Source organism: Schistocerca nitens, chromosome 6, assembly GCF_023898315.1.
Source record: "Schistocerca nitens isolate TAMUIC-IGC-003100 chromosome 6, iqSchNite1.1, whole genome shotgun sequence".
Taxonomy (NCBI): domain Eukaryota; kingdom Metazoa; phylum Arthropoda; class Insecta; order Orthoptera; family Acrididae; genus Schistocerca; species Schistocerca nitens.
This window is the reverse complement of record NC_064619.1, coordinates 367,929,586-367,957,257: the sequence shown is the minus strand read 5'-3', so window position 1 is coordinate 367,957,257 and position 27,672 is coordinate 367,929,586. Positions and strand designations below refer to the sequence as shown.

Here is a 27,672-nt window from a genome sequence, read left to right as displayed (position 1 = left end):
TAGTGCTCAGAGCCATTTGAACCATTTGAATATCGTCTAAGTTTGTTGTTGTTTTGGTGGTCTTCAGTCCTGAGACTGGTTTGATGCAGCTTTCCATGCTACTCTATCCTGTGCAAGCTTCTTCATCTCCCAGTAACTACTGCAACCTACATCCTTCTGGATCTACTTAGTGTATTCATCTCTTGGTCTCCCTCTTCGATTTTTACCCTCCATGCTGCCCTCCAATACTAAATTGGTGATCCCTTGATGCCTCAGAACATGTCCTACCAACGGATCCGTTCTTCTAGTCAAGTTGTGCCACAAACTTCTCTTCTCCCCAGTCCTATTCAGTACCTCCTCATTAGTTATGTGATCTACCCATCTAATCTTCAGCACTCTTCTGTAGCACCACATCTCAAAAGCTTCTATTCTCTTCTTGTCCAAACTATTTATCGCCCATGTTTCACTTCCATACATGGCTACACTCCATACAAATACTTTCAGAAACGACTTCTTTCGTCTCAGTTATGCGACTGGATTTGTGATTTCCTGCCAGAGAGGCCACAGTTCGTAGTAATTGACGGAAAGTCATCAAGTAAAACTGAAGTGATTTCTGGCGTTCCACAAGGTAGTGTTATAGACCCTTTGCTCTTCCTTATCTATATAAACGGTTTGGGAGACAATCTGAGCAGACGTCCTCGGTTTTTTGCAGATGACGCTGTCATTTATCGACTAATAAAGTCATCAGAAGATCAAAACAAACTGCAAAACGATTTAGAAAAAATATCTGAATGGTGCGAAAAGTGGCAGTTGACCCTATACAACGAAAAGTGCGAGGTCATCTACATGAGTGCTAAAAGAACTCCTTAAACTTCGGTTACACTATAAATCAGGTTAATCTAAAAGCCGTAAATTCAACTAAATACCTAGGGATTACAGTTACGAACAACTTAAATTAAAAGGAACGCATAGAATACGTTGTGGGGAAGGCTAACCAAAGACTACGTTTTATTGGCAAGACACTCAGAAAATGTAACAGACCTAATAAGGAGACTGGCCACACTACGTTTGTCCGTCCTCTTTTAGAATACTGCTGCGTGGTGTGGGATCTTTACCAGAGAGGACTGACGGAGTGCATCGAAAAAGTTCAAAGAAAGGCAGCACGTTTTGTATTATCGCGAAATATGGGAGAGAGTGACACAGAAATGATACAGGATTTGCGGAGGACATCATTAAAAGAAAGGCGTTTTTCGTTGCGACGGAATCTTCTCACGAAATTCCAATCACCAACTTTCACCTCCGTATGCGATAATATTTTTTTGACACCGACCTACATACGGAGGAACGATCACCACGATAAAATAAGGGAATCAGAGCTCGTACGGAAAGATATAGATGTTCATTCTTTCCACGCGCTATACGAGATTGGAACAATAGAGAATTGTGAACGTGGTCCGATGAACCCTCTGCCAGGAACTTTAATGTGATTTGCAGAGTATCCATGTAGATGAATATAATCCTGATGCTGAACGGCCAACAGAAGAAAACGCAGAGGAAAGGGCAGATCTAATAGATTTGACAGAATTAAAACAGGTAATCAGGGAAAAGAAGGAGAAGCCCCTTGCGCTGGTTGCACGCACATTTCGAATTCGCCGCGTTGCCGATCGTCCGTTGGAAGGCCACGTCCGCGAAAGGCCAGCTTGTTTGGCTGTGAGATCGGAGCCGCGCTGGCGGAAACAGAGCCGGTGGGCGGTAGACCGGTTTGGGATCGCTCTAAGACGGTAAAGAACGCTGTCGTCGTGGAGAGGAGGAATTGCACTGAAAACTAATAACCGGTGCCGTGGGACGGCTGGTGGAGCTTTGTTGCCGCACTGGATACACGCCGGAGCGAACCAGAGTGTGAAGGACGCGTGATTACTGTTTCTTAAAGAGTCGTGTGCGTGATGGAGTGTTTGGTGCAGTGAGAAATGAGGTATTGTAGAGCGTCTACGCCCTTAATTTGGGGAGAACTGTGAACTCATCTATAACCTGGATACGGATGCCGCCCCCAGCTGTATTTATGTTACAGAACTCAAATGTTGGAATCGGTTATCGCGCGCTCGGTGCTTCGAAGTAACGCAGCGCCCCTTTATATAAACCGCAGACTGCAAGAGCTGTGGCCGCGCGGATTGAGGCGCCATGTCACTGACTGCGCGGCCCCCAGCCGGAAGTCTGAGTCCTCCCTCTGGCATAGGAGTGTGTGTTGTCCTTAGCATAAGTTAGTTTAAGTAGTGTGTAAGTCTAGGGACCGTTGAGCTCAGCAGTTTGGTCCCTTAAGAACTCACACACATTTTTGCAAGAGCTGTGACTGCACGGCAGTAATTCCATGTTAAGTTTTCTAAGTCTGAATAGCCCGCCGATGGCATTTATTATATGGATGCCTCCAGTTGGTGATGCCTAATGAATTTGTTTGCTGGATCGAGTTTGGCTGTTTGTAACCGTACTGGTTCATCACACGTGGGCAAGCCCTCAGGAAAAACAAGTAACTTGTCGGTGCGTTAATTTGTAAATTACGTTTTGAGGGAATTGTCTGTTTCAAGCATCACAGGCGATTCCTTTGGGGAGTCCCTGGCACTGCATGATATTTATTCATGTCCCATCTTTTGATAAAACCTTAATTAAAAGTTTTCCTTTGCACAAAGAAGAAATTGAGATTAAATCAAATGGTTCCTTTGATAAAGATCTTAAGATCCAATTTAATGTGTTACCTTTTGCATAAGAGAGATATTAAGAGCAAATGAACTTCCCTGCTTTGATAAGAGAAAAGTCTAGATCTGATAAGTTTCTTGTTTTCTTGTTTAGCTTATACGAAGGCTATCCACAAAGTACATTACGTTTTGGAATTAAAAATAAATAAAGTATTGGAAATTTTTTTTATTATATACAGATGAAAGCCACACTTAAATACTACTTTTCTACATAGTTGCCATTTAAATTAAGGCACTTGTTGTAGCGCTGGACGAGCTTGGAAATTCCTTCGTCGTAAAATTCGGTCGCCTGCTCCTTCAACCACGTGGTTACCTCTTCTTGAAGCTGTGCATCGTCATCAAAACGCTGCATAGCCAACCACTTCTTCATTGCTGGGAATAAGTGGAAGTCGCTCGGTGCCAGGTCGGGACTGTAGGCGTATGAGGAAACAACTCCCACTTAAAAGATTCGAGAACTTCACGAGTGGCATTTGCCGTGTGGGCCCGGGCGTTGTCGTGAATCAGCAACATCTTTGAGCCCAACTTCCCCTGCGCTTGTTTTGTATTGCTCTTCTCAGGTTGTGCAGAGTTTGGCAATACCTTTGAGAGTTTATTGTAGTGCCTCTTTCCAGGAAATCCACAAAAATCACACCTCTTCTGTCCCAAAAGACAGTCGCCATCACCTTCCTTGCCGACATTGTCTGCATGCATTTCTTGGGTTTTTGGGGGGAATTTGTGTGCCCCCACTGCATTGACTGCAATTTTGTCTCGCAGTTCACATGCTTAACCCATGTTTCGTCACCAGTAACGATGGGATCGAGTAATGAGTCGCCATCTTTCTCGTAAGCGTCCAAAAACGTTAACGCTGCAGCCATTCGCAGATTTTTGTGAATCTCTGTCAAGATTTTTGGTATCCATCTTGCACAAAACTTGTGGTAACCAAGCTTTTCGGTAATGATTTCGTGCAACAAACTTCGTGAAATTTGTGGAAAACTCAGAGAGTTCCGTTATTGTGAAATTACGGTTTTCACGGACCGCGGCATCGACTTTTTCGACAAGTTCGGCAGTCACTATGCTGGGTCTTCCACTTCGCTCTTCGTCGTGAACGTTAGTTCGGCCATTTTTAAATTTTATGACCCATTGACGCACTCCACCTTCACTGATTATGTTGTCCCCATACACTTCACAAAGCTGCCGATAGATTTCTATCGGTGTACAGTTTTTTGCAGTCAGAAACCTTATTACAGCACGCACTTCACACTTCGCGGCATTTTCAATTAACGCTGAAATTTCAAACTGTCACAGTAACTCAACGGAGTACAGCACGAACCTCTCACTAGCACGGCAAGATGCCGACTGAGCGGCGGAATGCCATTACACCAAGATGGCCGCGCTAGCCCCGTCCCTAACGGACACAAACGAAAATGTAATGTACTTTGTGGATAGCCCTCGTAGTAATATTTTATTAATGGTTTATGTTTTCACTTCAAGTTTTCCGTTTCAAACGATTTAAGAAATTTTAGGGAAAAATTGTATTTCCTTATCTTAAATGAATTCTCGGTATTGCTCTCATTAAGGTATTTCATTTATCTTTGTCGTGTTACGAAGAATTTTGCCTTGTAAGATGAGAATTCAATTTGGAGCATACCTAATATTTGAAGACTATGAACAGGCTTTTGACTACATCCACAGATAGAATCTGGTCAATCATGAAAACAGAGTTTTCCCCAGGCACCTGATAAAAGTATGTTAACGTTTACATGAAAAAACCGACATAAGAATGGACAATAGCAAAGAGCTGACACCAAAAATAGAAATAAATCAAGGAATAAAGCAAGGTTATAATATGTCACCAACACAACACCGACGACCTGGTCAGGGAATGGGTGAAGGACAGAATACCTCAACATACAAGAACGGGACCAGGCAAATTTCTAAATACGATGGTTTTTGCCGACGGCCAGGTACTCATACAGGACAGTGTAGTCAAACTACAAAATTGCGGAACGTAGATTAAACAATGTAAGCCTGAATTATAGTCTGAAGATACTGACAACAAAAAAAGAAAACACTGGCCTTTTTGGGAAAATATCCCATAACGACTAAGATAATCATCAGCAATACAATAGTAGAACAGGTATCCAATTTCCAGTATCTAGGATGTGGCATAACTTCTAAAGAAGAGAAAGACATAAATAAGAAAATTAACACCCATCAACTTATGTGGCACGATAAGAACAACGTTAAAGGTTAAAACGTTGTGAAACCCAAATGAAATTTTATAATGTCATGGCACTGCCACAGTGCCACATAGAGCATAAAGTTGGACAATAAGAACAGAAGACCTAAGACAGCTTGAAACATTAGGAATGACTGAAACGCTGCACAGGAGAAGGCACAATAAGAAATTAAGAAAAAGTAAACAACTGGGGGTACACCCATTCAGTGGAATAGTAATCCATCTAAAGCAGAATTGGATGGAGCATGTATTGCGCCTGTCCCCTAAGAGAATCCCGTGACAAGCTATGGAATACAATCCTATCGGAAGGAGTTTGGGAGGGCCAGGGAAGAGATGATAGGGCCGGAAAAGACCATAACGCCTTATCCTGGATTGTCAGAAGAAGAAGAAGAAAAAATATATTGAAGGAGATGAATATTCAAGCGACGGCCGTTTTGTCGTCACGCTTGTATACACATATCGCTACTCGTACACAATACATTACAAATTATAGACGACGTACTTCTAGCAGACCGTCACACTGTTTGGTAAACCATTTCATTTACTGCTTCTTCATAATGTGGTACACGGCTTTCACCCACAAAGCTGATGCCAAAGCTTAATACAAATGAATCACATCAATCAAAAGAACTGTATAAGGAGAGAAAATCTGTATACAATACAATAATAGACTGAATTAATGACTTTAGTTGCTTGTGTTGTGATAGTCATAGCAAGTGGAATACGCGCAAAACAAGTATTCATAAGACAAAACAAAGCAAGGCAATATTTCGTACCATAATGGCTATCCATTTGTATGACAAACGAGCAAATTCATAATACCACTCAGTTTTTAGCTTTGTTAGAATGATGAAGGAGATGCAACGATGAAACAGTCAGAAACATCGACATTACAAGCGAGATGTAATTCTGTAAATTTGGAAATAAAACAAAAAATTCAAGATAACAGAAGAAACTGGAATAAGCACAATATAAAAGTGAATAGCGATAGACTTGTCCTGTGAATACCTATGTTCATTAGTGAGTGTGGTGACGGGATATTCCATATTCCATTGGTGCGGCCCTAGTGAAGGTGATTCTGCCTTGGTTCCGTCCACATTTCTGGCAATTGTGTAAGAGTATCGTACAAAAGAATACGTTGACTTCAGTGCAGTGTTGTGCTAATGTTTTCGTAGATGATTATGTAAATGAAAAGAAAGAACACAGGACAACTTGTTGCTAACATACAACTCATTCCTCTCGAATTACACCAATGGGGCCACAGAGCTAAGAGTATTTGTACAGACAGTTCACAGTCAACATTGTGGTTCCATGACACTCTGGGTCAGCTTTGTCATTTAATCCTCATCATTGGGACAGTCCGCCTCCGTAGCGCAGCAGTAGCGTTACCGCCTACCACACAAGGGGGGCCCGTGTTCGATACCTGGCAGGGGACTGGGTGTTGTGTGTCTTTCATCATTATTGACACGCAAGTCACCGAAGTGGCGTCAGCTAAAAAGACTTGCAATACGGCGGCCGAACCCTGAAGGGGATATCCCGGCCAATAAATGCAATACGATCATTTCATTTCATTGGCACACGCTATCGTAATTGGTAATTTTACACCTTTCTAGCATTATGTTCTCGAAATTTTCTTCCACAAGCGGGATTCGAACAGGCTATCTCCTGGACGAGATTTACTGCACTAGTACATAATTTGCGTCCACAGCAACAAAGGGATGTAAATATAGATCATTTCTGAAAACTAAAAGCTGTAGACCAAGGAGATGAAGAAGTGAGGACAGATCAAGAAAGTGAAGAAAGAGAAAGTGAGTTGAAGACATTAAAAGTACTACAACAGGTTTTATAATTATAAGATGGCATGAAAAAATTGATTATGATGAGCTTGATGACGATGGATGGATAGATTGTGATGATGAAAATATCACGCTGTAGGTCTAAACCTGAAGCCTTCTGTGGAACTCAATTTGCAAATCAGTAAATGATTGTAAATAGGCCAGCCGGAGTGGCCGTGCGGTTCTAGGCGCTCCAGTCTGGAGCTACGGTCGCAGGTTCGAATCCTGCCTCGGGAATGGATGTGTGTGATGTCCTTAGGTTAGTTAGGTTTAATTAGTTATAAGTTCTAGGCGACTGATGACCTCAGAAGTTAAGTCGCATAGTGCTCAGAGCCGTTTTTTTAATTGTAAATAACCAGATTTTTGTTACCTACGATATCGGTCCAGTATGTTCCAAAATGCCTGCACGAAAATGCGATTTTTAGAGGGTCGTATCTCGAGTTCTATTGATCACAGAGATAAGGCGTTTGCCGGCCGGAGTGGCCGAGCGGTTAAAGGCGCTACAGTCTGGAACCGCACGACCACTACGGTCGCAGGTTCGAATCCTGCCTCGGGCATGGATTTGTGTGATGTCATTAGGTTAGTTAGGTTTAAGTAGTTCTAAGTTCTAGGGGACTTATGACCACAGCAGTTGAGTCCCATAGTGCTCAGAGCCATTTGAAGCCATTTTTTTGATAAGGCGTTAAGTATTTTGGATAGCCCTTGACTTAGCGACTATTTACATACTTATCGCAAGAACAGGCATGCTGTAGCTATCCTAGAGTACAGTGACAAAATATAAACACTATATACTTCCTCCAGCCCAGGCAAATAGAACAAATCGCTTACTTCTTTTGTATTTAGTGAGGTCCAGAGTGGACATTAGGCGGCTTATAAAAGCAGCTTTTTCTTATGGGCGGTTCTTGAGAAAATCCCGAAAAACCATGCTTTTTGGGTACCAAAAGTACCAATTGTCGGGATGGCCACATCTATAATTTCTGTTCATGGCAAAGTTTTACCTTATACTCCTACGACGATGTTGTTGGGTGACCTTGAAACTCTTTCCGATGTCATTATCCGTTACCCAGAGGTTCAAAGTTACCGTACTTATGCGCGTAATATCCAACCTGAGGTGTAAATGTAATTTTAACTGACGTGGTGAACATATGGCAAGGCTCTGAGGTAGCGAAACTAGTTTTTAGTCAGCATTTCTTCATCAGCAAAATTTCATAATGCTCTATGTAGAAAGGGCACTTCACACCCACACAAATATGCTAAAGTGGTACTGCAGCGACAAAAAAATGGGCTAAAATAGATCAAACAAGCCTGAAAAGAAATTGGAAATGACTGCCAAAAATTATGTAAAACTGGAAAAACTGCAAATTCTCTAAAATATTTCTAATAACATTTTTACTTTTTTTAAGATACAAATCATAAGCCGTCAGTTTTCGATAAATGGCGATCGATGAGCGAAGTATCCAGAAAAAATATAAAGCAAATGATTTAATCTTACGTTACGCGTACTTACTGGTGGTTTCTACGTGTCAAAGTATATTACTGTACCCGACTACATCAATAATCTGTCAAACATTTACTGACGTATTGTAACCTCTCCTCACGAAATTTTGTTAAATGTAAATGGAAATGGAGCCAAGCGTAACCTCCCCACAAAAATTAAGGAATGAAAATTGATCATAAACCAACAATAATATTAATTAAATAATGAACCATGAACGAAATGTAACCTCCTAACAGAAATAATAATATCTGGTAAATTTTATAAGGACAGCAGCGCTGACCTTCGGCCCTGTATTCTGAATAAAACAAGCAAAAATTCTTACCTCAATAAAACTGCAATTATATATCTGCTCTTATGTATACATTCTTCGACACATCTTCGTGCAATGCTGGCTTATATATTTTTCTTTTTGGATTCTTGGAAGCAATGATAATGCATTGGAAAAATTCTTTAAATTGAAATGAATACTTTTCTTTAAAAGAGTTACTTTATAAAAAATTATTATTGGGGCATTTTTTTAACAAATTAAATTACAATTAACATACATTATTAATTATGCGCAAGACCGCTTCTTTACCTTCTACAACAATACTCATCCTCCAGAGTCCTGACCAGAGTCGCGACCAGAGCACACAGCCGACGCATGCCGACTCCCGCAGACTACTACCGTCCACTCGCTACTAAAGCCGACCGACTACTACTGTATCCGACTGACTACTACTGCAGACTACTGACTACTACTGTCGACTCGCGCAGACTAGCGCAGACACGCGACAAGCAACAACTAACAATAAACTATTCTCTGGTCAGAGATTCTGTCATGCCTCGCCCATCACCGGCGAAGCATACACCTTACATAACCCTCCACTGGGGGGGCAAAAATTTGGCAGCGATGGTGAGTCAATTGGACTTGCCATGAGCAACAAATTTTTCATAATTAATTAACTTTAGAATCACAGAATATGTACATATATATATATATAGGTGCAGAGCATGAAATAAAATATAGTGCACATGCACTGAGTACAGATATATCAAGCAATGACAAAATGTATACACAATGAGTACAAATGAAATGACATAAAGTGCATACGCACTGTAGTTCAGAACATATCAGCAAATCACAAAATCTATATGCAATGAATACAAATCATGTTAACAAAATGACGAAAGTGCACACGCACTGTAATATAGAACATATCTGGGAATCACCAAATGTATACGTAATGAGTGCAAATCATATTAACAAATGGCATAGAGTGCACACGCACTGTAAAACTCTAGCATTTTTTACAACAAATAAACATATCAAGGAGTGAAATAAAGTGCACATGCACTATAGAAGTCTTTAGTATTTACAGGACAACTGATCTTATTAACAAATGAAAGGAAGTGCACACGCACAGTATATGTCTTTATCATTTTACAAGAATTAGGAAAGGAATGGGAAGGATTGCGTCATGGTTGTAGCACTTTAGTTTGCACGCAGCTGCACTGAAAGTCCAACTCTTTCTACAGAAGCACAACACCAAGTGAAACAATCTGAAGCTCTTTTCCTTGAAGTATTAATCAGTGTAGCCAAGACACTGAAATGTCGTAATAATATTCCATGCTATTATTTTGGTAGTACACTAGGTACACCAAACAGTGGGACCATAATAACATCTCCATCGCTCAAGGTGGTGGACAGCATGTCGTGTCAACACCATGTTCTTGTAAAGTAGACCAACGTAGAATTAGTGCAAAAACCAAATATAGTGCTCCATGATCATGAGGATAGACAGGACAAATGGATATGGCAGTAATTTCTGGTAATTAGGTCAGAAGGTGAAGGACATTAAGTCACATAGTAGTCTTCATTGAGAATTACACTAGTCTAACAACTGATTTGAGTAATTGGTGGCACTCATCGCCCAGTTACTGAACATTTCGGTACCATGTATGTAGTATTACAGAATAATGTTCATAAAATTATCTGAATATAGTAATTATTGGCACTCATTGCCCAGTTACAAACCATCAGAAGTCATAATTCAAAACAGAAGCTAATGAATGGCATAGTATTAACATAATTCACTTAATTATAGTAATCATTGGCATCATAGGTAATATTATTACAATAAACAGTGGCATTCATTGGCCAGCTACAAAGCATTTTTTTTTTGTATTATTCAGAAGTCATTACTCAAAATGAGTTAATTATTGGCATAGCATTTATACATAATTAATCTAATTATAGTAATCATTGGCATCATAGGTAATCTTATTACAATAAACAGTGGCATTCATTGGCCAGTTACAAAGCATTTTTTTTTGTATTATTCAGAAGTCATTATTGAAATGACATACTATTCAGAGCTGATCAGTATTATTCAGAACTCTCTTAAACTAGTAGCATTATTTGGGACTGGTAATTACTTTGTTTGCTTTTGAGTTATTGCTGCAAATGAAGATGTGTAACGTCATTCGTCATGAGTCAGCTGTAGCAAGGTTATGAAACAAGTAGAGTATATGTGATCACATTCATAAACGACATAGGTTTAATAAACAACTATTTATACCACATTAATTTCATGAATAATTTCTCCTGCAAAATATACAAATTGGATTATGAAACTGAAAGAAGAAACGCATATTATGCTGAAAAGTAGTGAACTTCGAATTAACAGGTAGTGAAATGTGTATAAAAAATATAGATGCTCTCTAGCTGTCCTTTTCCAAAACCTTCAGTCATCATACCATGCGATATAAGACATACTGTCAAAACGAACTGCAACAAATACTTAAATAACTACATAGCATCTCTTAACTAACAGTAAATATATAAACTTCATCATTATTTTCATCTGCAAAGAAAAAACTTCATTATCCATATTATCATAACTCTATTATAATCATCACCTGTAAAGAAAAACTTCATCATCCATAGTAGCATATTCTTCATCATTATTCATCACCATTCATTATCATCTGCAAAAAAATCACTTCATTATTCATTATACAACTATTCCTTATTTCAAGCATATTTCATCACTAAAACTAAGATGTGTAGTTCTGTGTGACAGCCTGCATCAATCGCCTCGTATTCTGAAAGAAAAAATTAGTTAAGACTGCTATCATACGATGTGTATAGTATATTCTTGTTAATTCTGAAGGTGAAATTCCCATTTCTGTTTAATTTATTTCGTTTACCCGTTATTCCTTTCTGAAAATGATGAACAAAGATTAATGTCTTGCATTTAATTCATATACCGATTAGATAAAAACTGGTTTATAGTAACATAATTGAGCATACAGCATAGCATGACAGAAAACGTAATATGTCAAAAACATTGACAGTGTTCAGAAGCAAAAATGTACACAGTGTATCACAATGTAGCAGCAAAAAAAAAAGTAAAGTAGTCACGATGTTTAGCTATCACAAGGCAAAATGTTAAAGTCAACTGGTGTTTGTTATGTCTAAAATATTTCATAGTACATACAAACAAAACAGGAAAACAATCATACATACATAAAAAAATGGAAAATAAGCACGGTCTAGGGTGTATAACGACAAGAAATGTGATCTTGTTTGTGTACAGCTTGTATGTTGTGTAGTTAATAGAAGCGAGAATTGAAGACTTTAATAGAGAGAAAATTTGATAAAATTAATATATAACTAGATAGAATTGCATAATTATTCGTAAGATACGTAATTTTATCTGGAAAATGTGCACTGTCTAATGGGTAACGATAAGAAAAGCGACCTGCTAACCTTACCTTGCCGGGCACTTGCCAAGAAAAAAATGCGATAATCATCAGTAAGTAGTGACATAAATATAATTGCATAAGTGGTCATAAAATGTGTAAGTTCATGTGGAAAAATATGCACGGTCTGATGTGTAACGACAAGAAAAGCGACCTGCTAACCTTACCTTGCCGGGCACTTGCCAAGAAAAAATTACGATAATCATCAGTAAGTAGTCACATAAATACAATTGCATAAGTGGTCATAAAATGTAAAAGTTCATCTGGAAAAATATGCACGGTCTGATGTGTAACGACAAGAAAAGCGACCTGCTAACCTTACCTTGCCGGGCACTTGTCAAGAAAAAATTACGATAATCATCAGTAGGTGTTCATGTGAATACAATTGCATAAGCGGTCATAAAAAATTAGGAAATGGCATTACAGTGTGATAAATCATAAAGTATCTTCATTCAATAAAAGGTTTGACGTTCGACACGTGGTGGTTCCCTTTGGTTTTTCTGGTTCTCAAAGTTTCGACGTGTACTACATTGGGGTGAGGAATGCTGCGAATCCGATATGGACCTGCGTATAGAAGCTCAAATTTACTGCATCTACTCTTTCCTTTGTTGGATAAATAGTGTGTACGTACTAACATCTTCTGTCCAATGTGAAATTCACGGCGTGTACAAATCTAGTTTGCTGTCTTCTCCGGCGCTCTGCGGCACGTTTGATGTTGTTCAGCGCAATGTCAATTATTTCATGGTGTCGTAGTCGACGAGATGTAGGAAATGTTACTGATTCTTTAATTTTGTTAGGTGGTTCAACATTTTTCAGTATAACAGACGGAGATAGCATAGTAGATTCATTCGGTATGGAATTAATTACATCTTGGAATGAGAGTATGTGTGTGTCCCAATCAATATGTTTTTTATGGCAGTAAATTCTACACAGTTTACCAATTTCTTTCATTAATCGTTCACAAGGGTTCGAAGAAGCATGGTACCTGGATATATAGATCGGAGAAATGTTTCTAGCTCGTAACATACGTGTCCATATAGCAGATCGAAACTGTGATCCATTGTCGGAAATTACTTTCAACACATGCCCTACATGAAATAGAAAATGTTTTACAAATGCTTTCGAAACAGTTTTAGCAGTAGCTTTGCGTAACGGAGTGAAGGTAACAAATTTTGAAGTGAGTTCAACAGCGACAAATATGTAGCAAAAACCTCTATTAGTTCTGGGAATCGGACCAAAAATGTCTACAGCGGCCATATGTCTCAATTTAACAGGAACAATGGGATGTAATGGAGGAATATGTGAAGTCGTATCTGATTTAGCTTTCTGGCAGATTTTACATGACGCTAAAACTCGTCGTATACGTTTCTCCATGTTGGTAAAATAACAGTTCTGTCTCAGTATAAGAAAACATTTTCTGGCTCCGTAATGTGCGTAACTTAAATGAGTATACCAGATTAATTTGTTAACAAGTTCGTCAGGAATGCATAATAACCAATTGTTGCTGTCAGGATGAGAGCGGCGAAACAGAATGTCATTGCGTACAGTGTAATGGTTTCTAATGGTAACATTATTCCTATCTTGCCAAAGGTGTTTAATCTCTTTCCATACGTTTTCTTTATTCTGCTCTTGTGCTATGTCTTGTAATGACGACGAAATGAAATTTTCAAATCCAACTTGTTGAATGTACATGACGCTGAAATTTGCTTTGCAGAAGTTGGTTGCGATGTCTTGCTGATTGTTGTTAAGAGAACGGGATAGTGCGTCTGCTACAATATTTTGTGTGCCGGGAATGTGAACAATCGTAAAATTAAATTCCTGCAAATAAAGTTTCCATCTATTTAATCTGTCGTGTGTAAATTTAGCCGAAAGTAAAAATTGTATTGCTCTATGATCTGTGTAAACTGTAGTGTGTCTTCCATAAAGAAAATGCCCAAATCTGGCAAAAGCCCATACAACACACAATGTTTCAAGCTCTGTAACAGAACAACTACGTTCAGCAGGTGACAGAATGCGACCCGCAAAGGCGATGTTTTTAATTACTGTAGAACCATCTTCTTCAATTTCCTGAAAAATATGTACGTCTAAAGCGGTGTTAGAACTGTCGGTGGCAATGGAAAAAATTTCTGGTAAGATCTGGGTGCGATAAAAGTGGTGCATTCAACAAAGCATGTTTCAAATAACATTCTCGTGAACAAGATTCTGCGTGTCAAAATTATTGCTTGCGTTACTGGAATATACAACCTGTACTGTATCTAGTCAAATTCTGTCTGGCGTGTTATTATTTTCAGGAGGATGCTGTGGCATTTCAACTATTTGTACTTTTCTATTATTTCTTCTGACGTATTACGTTCTGGATGATACCTACTGTCTGGTTCATTCATGATTATTTGTTGTGGCGGATGTTCTTTCTGCTGATAAGATAGACTGTTATCAAATGTACGCTGAAAATTGTGCTCATTATTTTTACGTCTGTCGTGATAGTCATTTCTATACAGTGCATTGCGATAGGAATTGAAATGGTGTGTTTTCTGTACGTACTGATTCCCTTGTTGCTGTGCGTTACTGTTTGTTGGAGCTGATGCTATACGTGTACGCGGCGAAACATTAAAGCTTGGTTGACCTTGTACATTACATTGTTGGTTAGGTATGCTAACCGGTTGGTTTTGTTGCTGCTGCGGTGAAAAACCTCTATTGTTACCAAAAATATGTTTGTGACTGCTGAAAATTTTGACGATTGCTGAAAATGCTATACATACTGATGATTAAAAATTTTTTTGTATTAAAATTACGCTGGTAGTTGTCATTTCGGGAGTGTCTAAAGAGAACTGTCACTTTCGGTAAAACTTGTCTTATCGGGTTTTCTTGACTCATTCTTAATCCTAGATAGAGCGATAGTTAAAGAGCTGTTTTGATAGATATAAAGGATACTAGAAGAGAACGCAGCAGTGCAGAAAACTAAAGATGAAACAGCACTACTACGGCTCGGGGCCCTGTGCACGCTACGGCACATACTCATTAAAGCGTAATGAATCCCCTGAGGTCTATTACGCGCTGCAAATAAATTTTAACTTTTGTGTTACAGGCAATGCCGGTGAAAATTCAAAAATAAATTGCTGTATCCATGCTAATTGTAGTTTCTGCCTTACAGGCAATGCTGTTGAAAATACAAAAATAAATTGTCGTATACAGTTCAAAGCGTGTACCTGTACTCTGTCATTTTCAAATACCTTAGATTTTCTTTCAGATAAAAATTGCTTATAATCAACGTTCTCGTCACTGAATGTGTGAACAGGTTCACGATTGCATAAGAATCTGTTTGTCTGTGTCTTTTCGGATTTTAAGTCGCGTAGTCTCTGTAAATTACTTAAGTTATACTGGCTGTACGAGTGTGAGAAATGTTCGGAATGTGCAGTATATTGTGACGTGTTAGTGACTGAAACATTTTTCATTTTTGTCGTTTCAAAACGTTCGTCAATTTGGTTGTTCTGTTGTTCAAATTTCTTATCGACTTCCGTATCCAGAGTGTGTGAAAGTTATGGTGACTTTAAATTAAACTCGTCGCGTATCTGTGTTGCGTTTTCTGAATATTGTTCAGTGACTGCATTACTTTCATCTCTAAGTGATTCTGTTATGCCTGCATGTCTATTACTTAATTCTTGTGCAACAGATCTAGTTTCTTCACTATTGTTCTTAACACAAACCTCAACTTCGTCACGTAATTGTTCTTTAGTATCATCACGTTGCACGGTAACGGCTGTAATCTGTTCACTAAGTTGTTTGTTCTGTTCGTTAAGGTTGTCGTGTTTTTCATTCGACAGTTTGAAACTTTCATTAAGTTGTTCATTAAGTTGTTTGAAATGGTTGTCGAAATTTTCATTCCGCTGTTTGTACGATTCATTAAGTTGTTTGAAATAGTTGTCTAATTTTTCATTCCGCTGTTTGAAATTGCTGTCTATTTTTTCATTAAGTTGTTTGTTCATTTGTAGCAACAATGCCATAATTTGATCCAAGCTAAAATTAGCAACTCTATTCTCTGTGCTGTGTGATGGTGTATCTGCAATTGTCACGTTTTGTGGACTCATTCGGTCATTTTGTGATTCTTGAAAATGTTTGCTAATCGGATGTGCACTGTTAGTCACTACACCGGAATTAAATGAATCTGTCGTACTCTGATTACACTGTTCATTTTCATTAAAAGAAATTGTCTGTTCATTACGTAAATTTTGCAAACCGGGTGTGTCAAGCTGGGCAGCGTTCATTGTAACAGAACGTCCCACGTCATCAATTGTCGTTAAATTAACAGAGGACACAATTGAATTCGTCTGTTCATCACTAGGAACAAAATCAATATAAGTGGTCGGTACACACTGATTGTCTGTAATTGAAGGATTGTCATCATTACACTGCGTGTCACAAGTACTATCGGTCAAGTTATTTAAGTCGGCTATTTCACTCATTACACATCGCGATGTACTGTTAACAGTTTTTCACGGCATTTTTCACTAATCAAAATTCTTCACAAATGAAACACAGACAATGCAAAATGCAAAAAACACAAATACAACAGAGAGCAACAAATTGCTGATGATCTGTGGAAGAAAGAGTGACAAATTAGTAAATGCGTTGCGCCAAATGCTAATTACATTTAAGTAAATAAGAGCAGATATATGACTACTTCTCAGAATATTCCCAAAGAAATAAGATCCTGGCAGGGTCGCCAAGTGTAACCTCTCCACACGAAATTTTGTTAAATGTAAATGGAAATGGAGCCAAGCGTAACCTCCCCACAAAAATTAAGGAATGAAAATTGATCATAAACCAACAATAATATTAATTAAATAATGAACCATGAATGAAATGTAGCCTCCTAACAGAAATAATAATATCTGGTAAATTTTATAAGGACAGCAGCGCTGACCTTCGGCTCTGTATTCTGAATAAAACAAGCAAAAATTCTTACCTCAATAAAACTGCAATTATATATCTGCTCTTATGTATACATTCTTCGACACATCTTCGTGCAATGCTGGCTTATATATTTTTCTTTTTGGATTCTTGGAAGCAATGATAATGCATTGGAAAAATTCTTTAAATTGAAATGAATACTTTTCTTTAAAAGAGTTACTTTATAAAAAAAATATTATTGGGGCATTTTTTTAACAAATTAAATTACAATGCTTCTTTACCTTCTACAACAATACTCATCCTCCAGAGTCCTGACCAGAGTCGCGACCAGAGCACACAGCCGACGCATGCCGACTCCCGCAGACTACTACCGTCCACTCGCTACTAAAGCCGACCGACTACTACTGTATCCGACTGACTACTACTGCAGACTACTGACTACTACTGTCGACTCGCGCAGACTAGCGCAGACACGCGACAAGCAACAACTAACAATAAACCACTCTCTGGTCAGAGATTCTGTCATGCCTCGCTCATCGACGGCGAAGCATACACCTTACAGTATGGAATCCGTTTTCTACAAATAGCACTCCCGGCTGTAGTGGGAAAATACAAGGAACCAGTGAAAAAATGCTCCTGGCGGAGCAGGAAAAGGCGAATAGGTTCGTCTTTTAAAAACTCTAAAGAAAAGTGGAGAACCAGCTGCATCAATCCTCTTTTCGCCTTCCTCATCAAACATTTCTGCATGCAAACATAAAAAAATGGTTCAAATGGCTCTGAGCACTATGGGACTCAACTACTGTGGTCATTAGTTCCCTAGAACGTAGAACTGCTTAAACCTAACTAACCTAAGGACATCACACACATCCATGCCCGAGGCAGGATTCGAACCTGCGACCGTAGCAGTCGCACGGTCATGCAAACATATTTACGCTTTTTGTCCTGAACTAGAGTAACAGAGAGACACTGGAGATGGAAAAGAGAGGAGACAGTTGCAGTGGGAGAGATAGAGAGAGGAGACAGTGATGCAGGGAGAGAGATAGTTGCAGTGAAAGAGAGATAGATGAAGACAACAGCAGTGGGAGCCAAAGAGAGAGGCGATATTGATTGTTAATGAGAGACTGTGGCCATAAAAGAGAAAGAGGGATTGATGGAGAATGAAGACGGAGATGAAGACATTATGCATTACGGGGCATATTGTCAATGATTCAGAGCTGAAGTATGCGCTCTCCATTGTCTAACATCGTCATCAACAACACAGACAATTATACTTTACGTGCACCCATCAGTCACACACACACAGACCCACAAACGTACTTTGAAGACAGAACATACACAGTCACATATAAACTAACACAGCACAATCATTGTAAATTCAAAAGTAATAGAACACTTCTGTGCGGTTTATTACCTGTGAGAGGTAGACATGATCTATTATGCTCTTCAATGTGCCAGACTCTAACAGATGATCGGGATGCCATATCCCGAGTGGAATAATAGACTTCCATTGCGCTGGTTAATGCAACGATAAAACTAAAATGCAAAGGCAGTGTCACAATTTTATCAAAACACAATCTGGTTCCATTAGAATTAATGTATGCGCTGCACTTACCCTGAACTGTGAATACGGTTCACAGTAACAACGTTAACAGAGGTTTACTGGATGCTGCATCCACGGACAATAACAGAGAAATGTGCCCTCATTTGTTTCCTGCATTCTTTAGATCTTTCGTAACAGCAAATAGCTTGCAGTAGAAGGGTTGTGTTTCACAGCAGGAAGATAAAGAAGTGCTCATACTTTTTAAGGTACGTATTTTAGAACGCAACCTCTCAAAATACAGAATTCTTGTTTTCAACAACCTGTATAGGTTTACTGGTCGCTTATTCGTAGGCTGGGAGTTGTTGCTCCTACTCATACTGTCTACCACTGCAGGATGGCTGCTAGTAGGTTCAAATGGTTCAAATGGCTCTGAGCACTATGAGACTTAACAGCTGTGGTCATCAGTCCCCTAGAACTTAGAACTACTTAAACCTAACTAACCTAAGGACATCACACACATCCATGCCTGAGGCAGGATTCGAACCTGCGACCGTAGCGGTCACGCGGTTCCAGACTGAAGCGCCTAGAACCGCACGGCCACACCGGCCGGCGCTGCCAGTAGGATCTGTCATTGTATCCGCCTGCTGTGTATCCCTCGTAGGACGAATGGTGGCACCGATATACGTACAAGTTTAGTGGCCTTGTTGAGCAGCTGTTGGTCCTCTAGTCGTCGTCGTCGGCGTCCCCCCCCCCCCCCCCAACCCTCTTTTCGAGCTGGCGGTTGAGTAGGCTTCACAGATGAATTTGCCAACATGGTTTTCGTCAGCATTCAGAAACTGAAGAGCACTATAAATTGCAGTGGGAACCCGGCACAGTGCCACTTGCAAACGATTGCTAGAGTATAGTGGTTCTCTGCCTCAACCATACTAGCCACTGTCCATTCCGTACCAGTGGCAAGTTAAAAGATCACTTTGTTAGGTGTGCACTCGGCAGACGCAGAGCCACATGTGAAAATGGCTCACACTTTATTCAATCTTTGTAATGTGCAATTCTGTCGCCAGAAAAACATACACTATCAAGCAGGAACAATAGCGCTAGCGGACGGTGCTCGTCAACGATGCACTGATATACACTGATATGGGATGTTGTTACGTGCTGCAGGGTACCACGCCGACCCGGAGACGCGCTGCCAGGTGTTCCACGTGTGTGCGGGTCCGTCGCCGGTGCCCAAGTCGTCAGCGCTGTGCCCCAACGGGTCGGTGTTCAACCAGGACATCGGCACCTGCGACTGGTGGAACAACGTCGACTGCCCTGGCTCCGCCGTCTTCCGCGCTGGCAGCCCGCACCTGCCCATACCGGAGTACTCGGGCAACCTCGTCCTGCCGCAGGTACGACACATCTCACCTGCAACGTCTGAGCAAGCTGTCTCTTGAACGAGAGCAGCGACCATGGTGGAGTCTCAGTTGCAGGTCGTTTCCGTTTGACGTCGTTTAAACTAGCTCAAATATCAAAATCATTTGCTTGTAAGTCTCTATCAGCAGTTTATTACGTAAGGGAACAAAAGTACACATTCGTGACCAATTCCAGCATAGGCAGTTGCTAAGTAGTAGAGGACGACACAGAAATTGTAACAGTTCGGAGTGTCTTGTGATTGGAATTTCGCCAGACATCGTCTTACGTATAAATAAGGTAGTCGAGCAATAAGCGTGTTATCAGGGCATTTCATCGCTTCCAGATCGTTGATGCCCGCCACACGCGATACACTACCTCTAAAGCTGCCCTATGGGGTACAGAAGTTACTGTCCAACAGATGTAAGGATGTACTACGCTTTGGAAAAGGCCGTCTGGACTCATAAGTCGCGGTAGGTGATGGTAGCCGCCAATGACTTGAGCGATTGCGTAAAAAACAGCAAATGAAGCACAAGCTTTCAGTCGATGTTAACGTTGGTACATTTGGTACATGTTTCCATCCTTTTCTATGGAGCTGAGAGCTGGATTTTGACCGAGACGGTAGGGGGGGAGGGGGGGGAGCACGAATTGAAGCATTTCAGAAAGTGCCATGGGCAGATAAAATTATTAAAACGACATGCTCCACAAAAATAAGAAATGAAAAGAATTCCTCGACGCAGTAAAATGCAACATCCCTGCCACCTAATGAGGAATGGAATCACGGATAATTGCTGTAGAAGATTCTTCAATGAAATATACCTGATAAAAGAGGACAAGCAGAAGAAAAACATCTTTGCTAGGAAGCTTAAGAACAACAACTCCACAAACCAGCGAGGATCTTTTTTGAACAACGAAAAGTGATGTACCTATGATGGTCATAACATCCGAAATGGATAGGCATTAGAACAAAAAGAAGAAGGGACGTCATCGAGCTTACCTTGAATTCTGCTCCAGCTAACGTTCCTGAGTTATGAGCATCGGGTGAGCTGTCATCGATTACGATTGCTCCCCAACGTTTCGGTGTCAAAAGGAGTGTATGTGCTGTGTCACTGCTCTCATCAGGGTGACATGTAGTCCTACGCACTCATAGGTACCAGTAGACGCAGCACCACATTCCTGCAGTAAAAATATTAGTTGAGTGGTAAACAGTAAACTGAATGGACAAAAGTTACTCGAAGAGTTCACCTATTTAAAGAAGTGATGTGCATCAAGCCCGAACGTCAGAACTAGATGAAGCGTACCTGTGAGTGTAGGCACGAAATCTGAGCAGGCTGTTGCAGGTAGGTGTACAGCGAATATGGCAATACGTCACAAGTTAACTGACTTTGAAAGTGGGACGATAATCGATGGGAGACGCACGGGAGAGTCCATAACAATTCCGGTTTCCGAGGTAAGTTGTGTCTAGGAGGATTTTTCGTGTCGCTTAAACTGCTCCACAGGACGACCACAAGTGCTTGACAAATAGACGGAGTGTTGCATCTGCAGATCCATACGGGGTCATCCGCGGTGAGTACCATCGCGTCGATCTGAATGTGGTGCATCACGAAACTGTTTCTACTGAGACTGTAGGGAGACAGATTCATTGCGTTGGCTTAGTAGCGAAGGAGCTACTTGCTGTTAACGTGACAGCTAGTGCCTTCCTAAAACTTTTGGCCTTTCAGTGAAATTTCGGCGTGCCTTGTCGAGGTCTGTACTGCATGCGGATTGTATTTGTAGGGGGGACTGGAAAGTAATGTAGTTTATGCGCATATAGATATTGGTTTTTCATTTATCACCACACAGTGTGCTTCAAAGACATGCCAGAGATATTCTAAGGTTACGTTGAAACTGTCGGCCAAATGCCAGAAGAAGTGCATATCCGGCATCGTATGCTTTTTGAGTTTTGCAAGGATAATAACGCAACAGTTGCTACCAAAAGCATTTGTGATGTTTACACAAGTGCATTAGACGTTCGTAAGTGGCAAAGATGCTCTTCTAAGTCCAAATCCGGTAATTCTTATTTCCGACTATTATCCGTCACGATGACCGACAGCTTTAGACAATGACATGTTAAGGCTGGAAGTGGAAAGAAATACGTGCCAAACAATCGAGGAGCTGTCAAACACTCTTAACCAGTCTTGGCTGACCATCCAAGAATATTTGCAGCAGATTAGTAAAGACAAACAAAGCTAACCAATCTACCACATGCAACTTATTGCTTCAGGACACAACACAGAAGCTTTTTTTTTTTATCTTTTGATCGCTGGTGATGACAAATGTGCCCTGTGATAATCCAAAACGCAAAAGGTAGTGGCTCTCTCCGAATCAATCTCCACGAAGAACGGATAAGTCGGGTTTACACCACAAAAAGGCGTTTTTGTGTGTTTGGTGGAGCACTAATGGGGTCGTTCATTTTCAAATGCTGTAACCTAGACAAAATGTGAATGTAGACTTTAACTGCGAACAGCTGGATCGAGTAAATCAATCTTTGACTGAAAAACACCCAGCGATTGCCAACAGAAAAGGCGTTATTCTGCAACACGATAAAGCAAAACAGCATTGCACAAGACGAACTCTGGAAAAAATTAATGTGTTGGGGTGGGAGATATTGCCTCACCCATCATACTCTCCCTACATTGCGCCATAGGATTTCCGTTTATATCGATCACTACAACATTTTGTAATGGCAAGAAATGCGAAAGTGTGAAAATTTGGACTACACTACGTGCTCAAAAGTATGCGGACATCCCCAAAAACATACGTTTTTCATATTAGGTGCCTTGTACACCTACTGCCAGGTACTCCATATCAAGTGATAGTGGACACCTGAAGGGTCACGTACGGCACAAAAGCGTACAGACCGACCTCGTCTGTTGACTGACAAGAGACCGCTGACAGTTGAAGATGGTCGTAATATGTAATAAGCAGACATCTATCCAGACCATCACACAGGAGCTCCAAACTACATCAGGATCCACTGCAAATACTATGACAGTTAGGCGGGACGTGAGAAAACTTGGATTTCATGGTCGAGCGGCTGCTCATAAGCCACACATCAAGCCTGTAAATGCCAAACGACGCCTGGCTTGGTATAAGGAGCGTAAGCGTTGGACGATTGAACAGTGGAAAAAAGTTGTGTGGAGGACGAATCACGTTACACAATGTGTCGATCCGATGGCAGGGTGTGGGTATGGCGAATGCCCGGTGAACGTCATTTGCCAGCGTGTGTAGTGTCAACAGTAAAATTCGGAGGCAGCGGTGTTATGGTGTGGTCGTGTTTTTCATGGAGAAGGCTTGCACCCCTTGGTGTTTTGCGTGGCTCTATCACAGCACAGGCCTTCACTGTTGAAGAGCAATTCGGGAATGGCGATTGCATCTTCCAGCACGATCGAGCACCTGTTCATAATGCAAGGCCTGTGGCGGAATGGTTACACGACATTAACATCCCTGTAATGGACTGGCCTGCACAGAGTCCTGACCCGAATCCTGAAGAACATCCTTGGGATGTTTTGGAACGCCGACTTCGTGCCAGACCTCACCGACTGACATCGATACCTCTCCTCACTGCAGCACTCCGTGAAGAATGGGCTACCGTTCCCAAGAAACCTTCCAGCACCTGATTGAACATATGCCTACAAGAGTGGAAACTGTCATCAAGGCTAAGGGTGGCCAACACCCTAATGAATTCCAGTATTACCGATGGGGGGGCGCCATGAACTTATAAGTCATTTGCAGATAGGTGTCCGGATACTTTTATCATATAGTGTATATCCAACCTGCTGTCTCCAGATCTTTACTCAAAAACCAATTGATTTTTACCATCCGGCATCGAAAAAAATTTGGATGGAAAAAGGTTACTGATAACTAAGATAATTACATCACTAAGTAAAAATAGAGACTTGTTAACAGTTTATCTGTTTGATAAAAACTTTCTAAAGACAAGATCGCACAATTATTTGTTTATTGAAAACAATCTGTTCCGACAGACTTTGCTGTCGTCTCCAGTTCTTAAAAAATCTTTTTTGGACCTCACATTATAAAACATCACATTATAAAAGCTTCGTCATAACTAAACTATGAACATGCTTCATGACAAAAATATTTTTTAAGACCTGAAGATGACAGCGAAGTTTGTCGAAAATGTTTGTTTTAAATAAAGAAATAGCTATGCAAGCTTGGCTTTAGAAAGTTTTTAGCAAGTAAAAGAGATCGCTTCTTCTGTTTTCTCCAAATGAGAAAATTCAAATTATCTGTATGACTCTAACGTAAAAGAGGACACTAATTTCCGGTCTCCCTAATAGAACCGTCCACGCACTACTGCAACCCCTTCGTCCTCCTGGCCTTCCCAGATGACGCCGTTTGTTTCTGTATGTTTAGTTCCAGACTTACAGCGACAGGTTAAAAATATTTACCGAAAGTGTTTCGTAAAAATAATATTCCAGTCTTGACAGTGAACCCGTATTACGTCATTCAGCAAAAGTTCTCTTGGTAGGTCACAGATCAACTTACTCTACTTCACGCTGTTACAGTTCCCGACATATGGCGAAGTTTATCTTTACGTTCCCAGAATGAATTTCCACTTCGCATCTGATTGGGCGGTGGTTTGAAACTTCCTGGTAGATTAAAACTGTGTGACGGACTGGGACTCAAACCTGAGACCCTTGCCTTTCATCATCAACTGCCCTACCGACTGAGCTATCCAGACACGACTCACAACCCTCGTGTTCGTGCCAGGTTTACTTCCACCAATGGCTCATCTGTTACCTTCCAGACTTCACAGTTCTCCTGCACACCTTGCAGGACTAGCACTCCTGGAAGAAAGGGTATTGCGGGGATATAGCTTAGCCGCATACTGGGGGGACTGTTTCCAAATGAGCTTGCACTCTGCAGCCGAGTATGTACTGATCTGAAACTTCCTTACGTTCGTTTCTTAGCGTTTGGGTGTTGAAACGTGAACTTCAGTTCAGCCAAAGAAGAAAGAACGGCAGTGAAAGAAGTATCTGATTTATTTTCCTCCATCTGCAGCAGCTGACACAGCATACTATTCTCACATTCTCTCCAGTTACCGGCAAAATGGAATTTGCTGACATCTCAGTTTGAATTTTGACGGAGAGCTGATGCGCCGAATAGGTGACATGCATCACACTTTAAGCATTCAATACAACGAACAGTTTCAGATGGTAGTGTGTGGGAAGCCTCGCTATAAATATTAAGCAGAACCTATATAAAAACTTCTAAATTAAAAGAAAGTGAAACGAAAGGGCCCATTGGAGTCAGTGAAAATGAGACGAGTTACACGAAGACTGCCGATTGTATTAGTAGTCTTTGATAATCGGCTAGTAATTAGTTAGCCCTTTTCTTTCCGTCGTATGATACCATTGGTTTTATCTTTATAACTGGTTTGTGGTATTGGATCCAGAAAATGTGTTGCGTTTCTACCACATATTTTGGGTCAAAATAATCAGTTAGAAGCAAACTTAAATGTGGTAGTTACTTATTCACTTCTGATTAAATTAAATGACAAGTAAATCATTTACTGGGATGACAGACATCGTCCATAAAATTTTGTTTTACTGAGTATATGAGACATATTTCACAAGAATTAAAATAGAGGGGAGCAGTATGTAATAAATAATAACAAAGCTGTAGAACAGTTGCAAACATTTATACAGGTTGGCCTGTACGAGGGTGAATCACACTGACAGGTGCTTCCAGTATAGGAACCGTATGATGTAGTGTGGAAATTCAGCTCAGCTGTGCCACTGCGCACATAGTTCTTTTCACCAAAGTCGGTCTGGCATACTTTGTGTCGACTAAAACCGGGCAGTTTACTGATGGAGTTGGGCAGCAAGACTAGTGACGTTCGGCGCTGGAGAGACTTCGGCGGCCGTTCTACGTAACGACTCCAGAAAGTATGTTACACATGCCGTCCCATAATAAGATCATTGCGCAACAAGCGTGGCGCGCGGAGTAGATGTTCCGAGTTTCCTGTAGATAACGTTCTGCTGCATTACATACGAGTTGTGGCTGTAGAATAACTGGACTGACGCTGTCACAGAGTAAGTACGCATGCCACAAAAACGACCAATAGCTGTGGAAGGGGCAGCCTTCTCAGTCCAGTGCAGCATCTCTGCTGTTTGTACACAAATAGCTGTGGCCGCGGCCTTCGTATGTGTACGAGCTGTTTTTTGTTTTGTTGGAAAAATTATAAGAGTAATAATAGAACAACGAATTGTGAAGTGTCACACGAAACTTGAAAAACTTCTACTGAAACCTATATTTTACAAAATAAGTGTATGGCGAAGACTGTTTATTAAGTACGCGAATTTTTGAGTGGGTCAGGCGTTTCAAAGATGGCCGAGAAGACACTGAGGATGACTCACGTCTGGGACACCATTCAACATCAGAAATGGATGGAAATATCGAAAAAGTAGTTACGATCCAGAAACGAAGCGCCATTTGATACGTTGGAAAGGCCCAACTTCACCGAGAGCTAAAAAAAAGCTCGATTGAAGAAATAAAGACTGAAAACGGTGATGATTTTTTTCGGTATTCATGGAATTGTGGACCTTCACTGGGTTCCTGAAGGTCAAATTATTGAGCAACAGTAATATCCGAAGGTTATTGTTTAACTCCGTGACTAAATAAAAAAAGAAAAGAAAAACGATCCGAAATGAGAAAGAACAAGTCATGAGTTATGCATCAAGACAATGCACCGGCTCATACCGTGTGGTTATCTTAAGAACTTTCTAGCGAAGTACAGCATCCCAGAGTTAGACCACCCACGTTATTCGCCTGACCTAGCACATGTGACTTTTATCTATTTATCAACGTCAAATCTGCATTCAAAGGAACAAAGCTCCATTCCGCTGAAACAGCGAAAGAAAAAGCGGCACGTTTCTTCAAGGAGCTCACAGAGGCTGTTTCCATCAATGGAAAATTCGCGTGGAGATTTGTAGAGATAGAAGAGGGGATTATACTGAGGATGACAGTAAGTAAATATGTATGTTTTTGAAATAAAATGTTTTACAGCAATAATCCCATTATTTTATAGCCACATCTCTTATAACAGTACATCGCAGTGTGGGAGTGAAAAGACGCGACAGCAGGAAACGTACTCCACAGTACGTGGCACAGAACAACTCTTATGGGCAAAACGCGTTAATTGCACTAATATTTATTCTGAATTCTGGCGGTATACGGGCCTATGCAGTGTCGCGTCTAGCGGTAGCGAAATGGTGCCGCACAGACGTGGATAATACTGACTGGGAAGTGCATGTCATAAACCATGCGATTTTCATCTTTTCGGCAAGCTAAAAGCGCGTCCAGGGTAAAGAGATTTTCCGACGATGAGAACGTTCACACAGTGGTTTTCGAGCGACTCCATAACCAAGGAACGGATTTCTGTCGTCAGGAGTTGGACTGGTAGGACGTCCTGACCGTTCTTTACAGATAGTTGGTTACTATGCTAAACAATAGTCTCATGTAACTGTGCCACTTTGAAGCCTAGTGAGGTATACATTAAAAATGTTTTAATACTCGTGTTATTGTGAAGTCACACGGCAAAATATGCGAAGATGAGCAATTGAGAAACGTTGACTGAAAACAGTGTTGCCAACTCTAAAAAACCCGTGTCGCTAGATTCAATATCAAAAGTTGCTAGAAAGTCGCTAAAACTGGTTTTACTAGGGGTGTGCTGAAAATTTCGTGCTGTGAATGGTGCTATAAGCCAGTGGGGAGGGGGGGTGTAATAAAATATTAATAAAAATCCT

General features: G+C 40.6%; 1 protein-coding gene across 1 annotated transcript in view; it reads left to right on the top strand.

The window, feature by feature from the left end:
* LOC126263365 (uncharacterized) overlaps positions 1–27,672 on the top strand; it is a 269,682-nt gene that overhangs the window by 212,967 nt on the left and 29,043 nt on the right. The window contains exon 4 of the mRNA XM_049960457.1: positions 19,634–19,860. Within this exon, the coding sequence (XP_049816414.1) occupies positions 19,634–19,860 (227 nt within the window). The remainder of the gene's footprint in view (positions 1–19,633; positions 19,861–27,672) is intronic.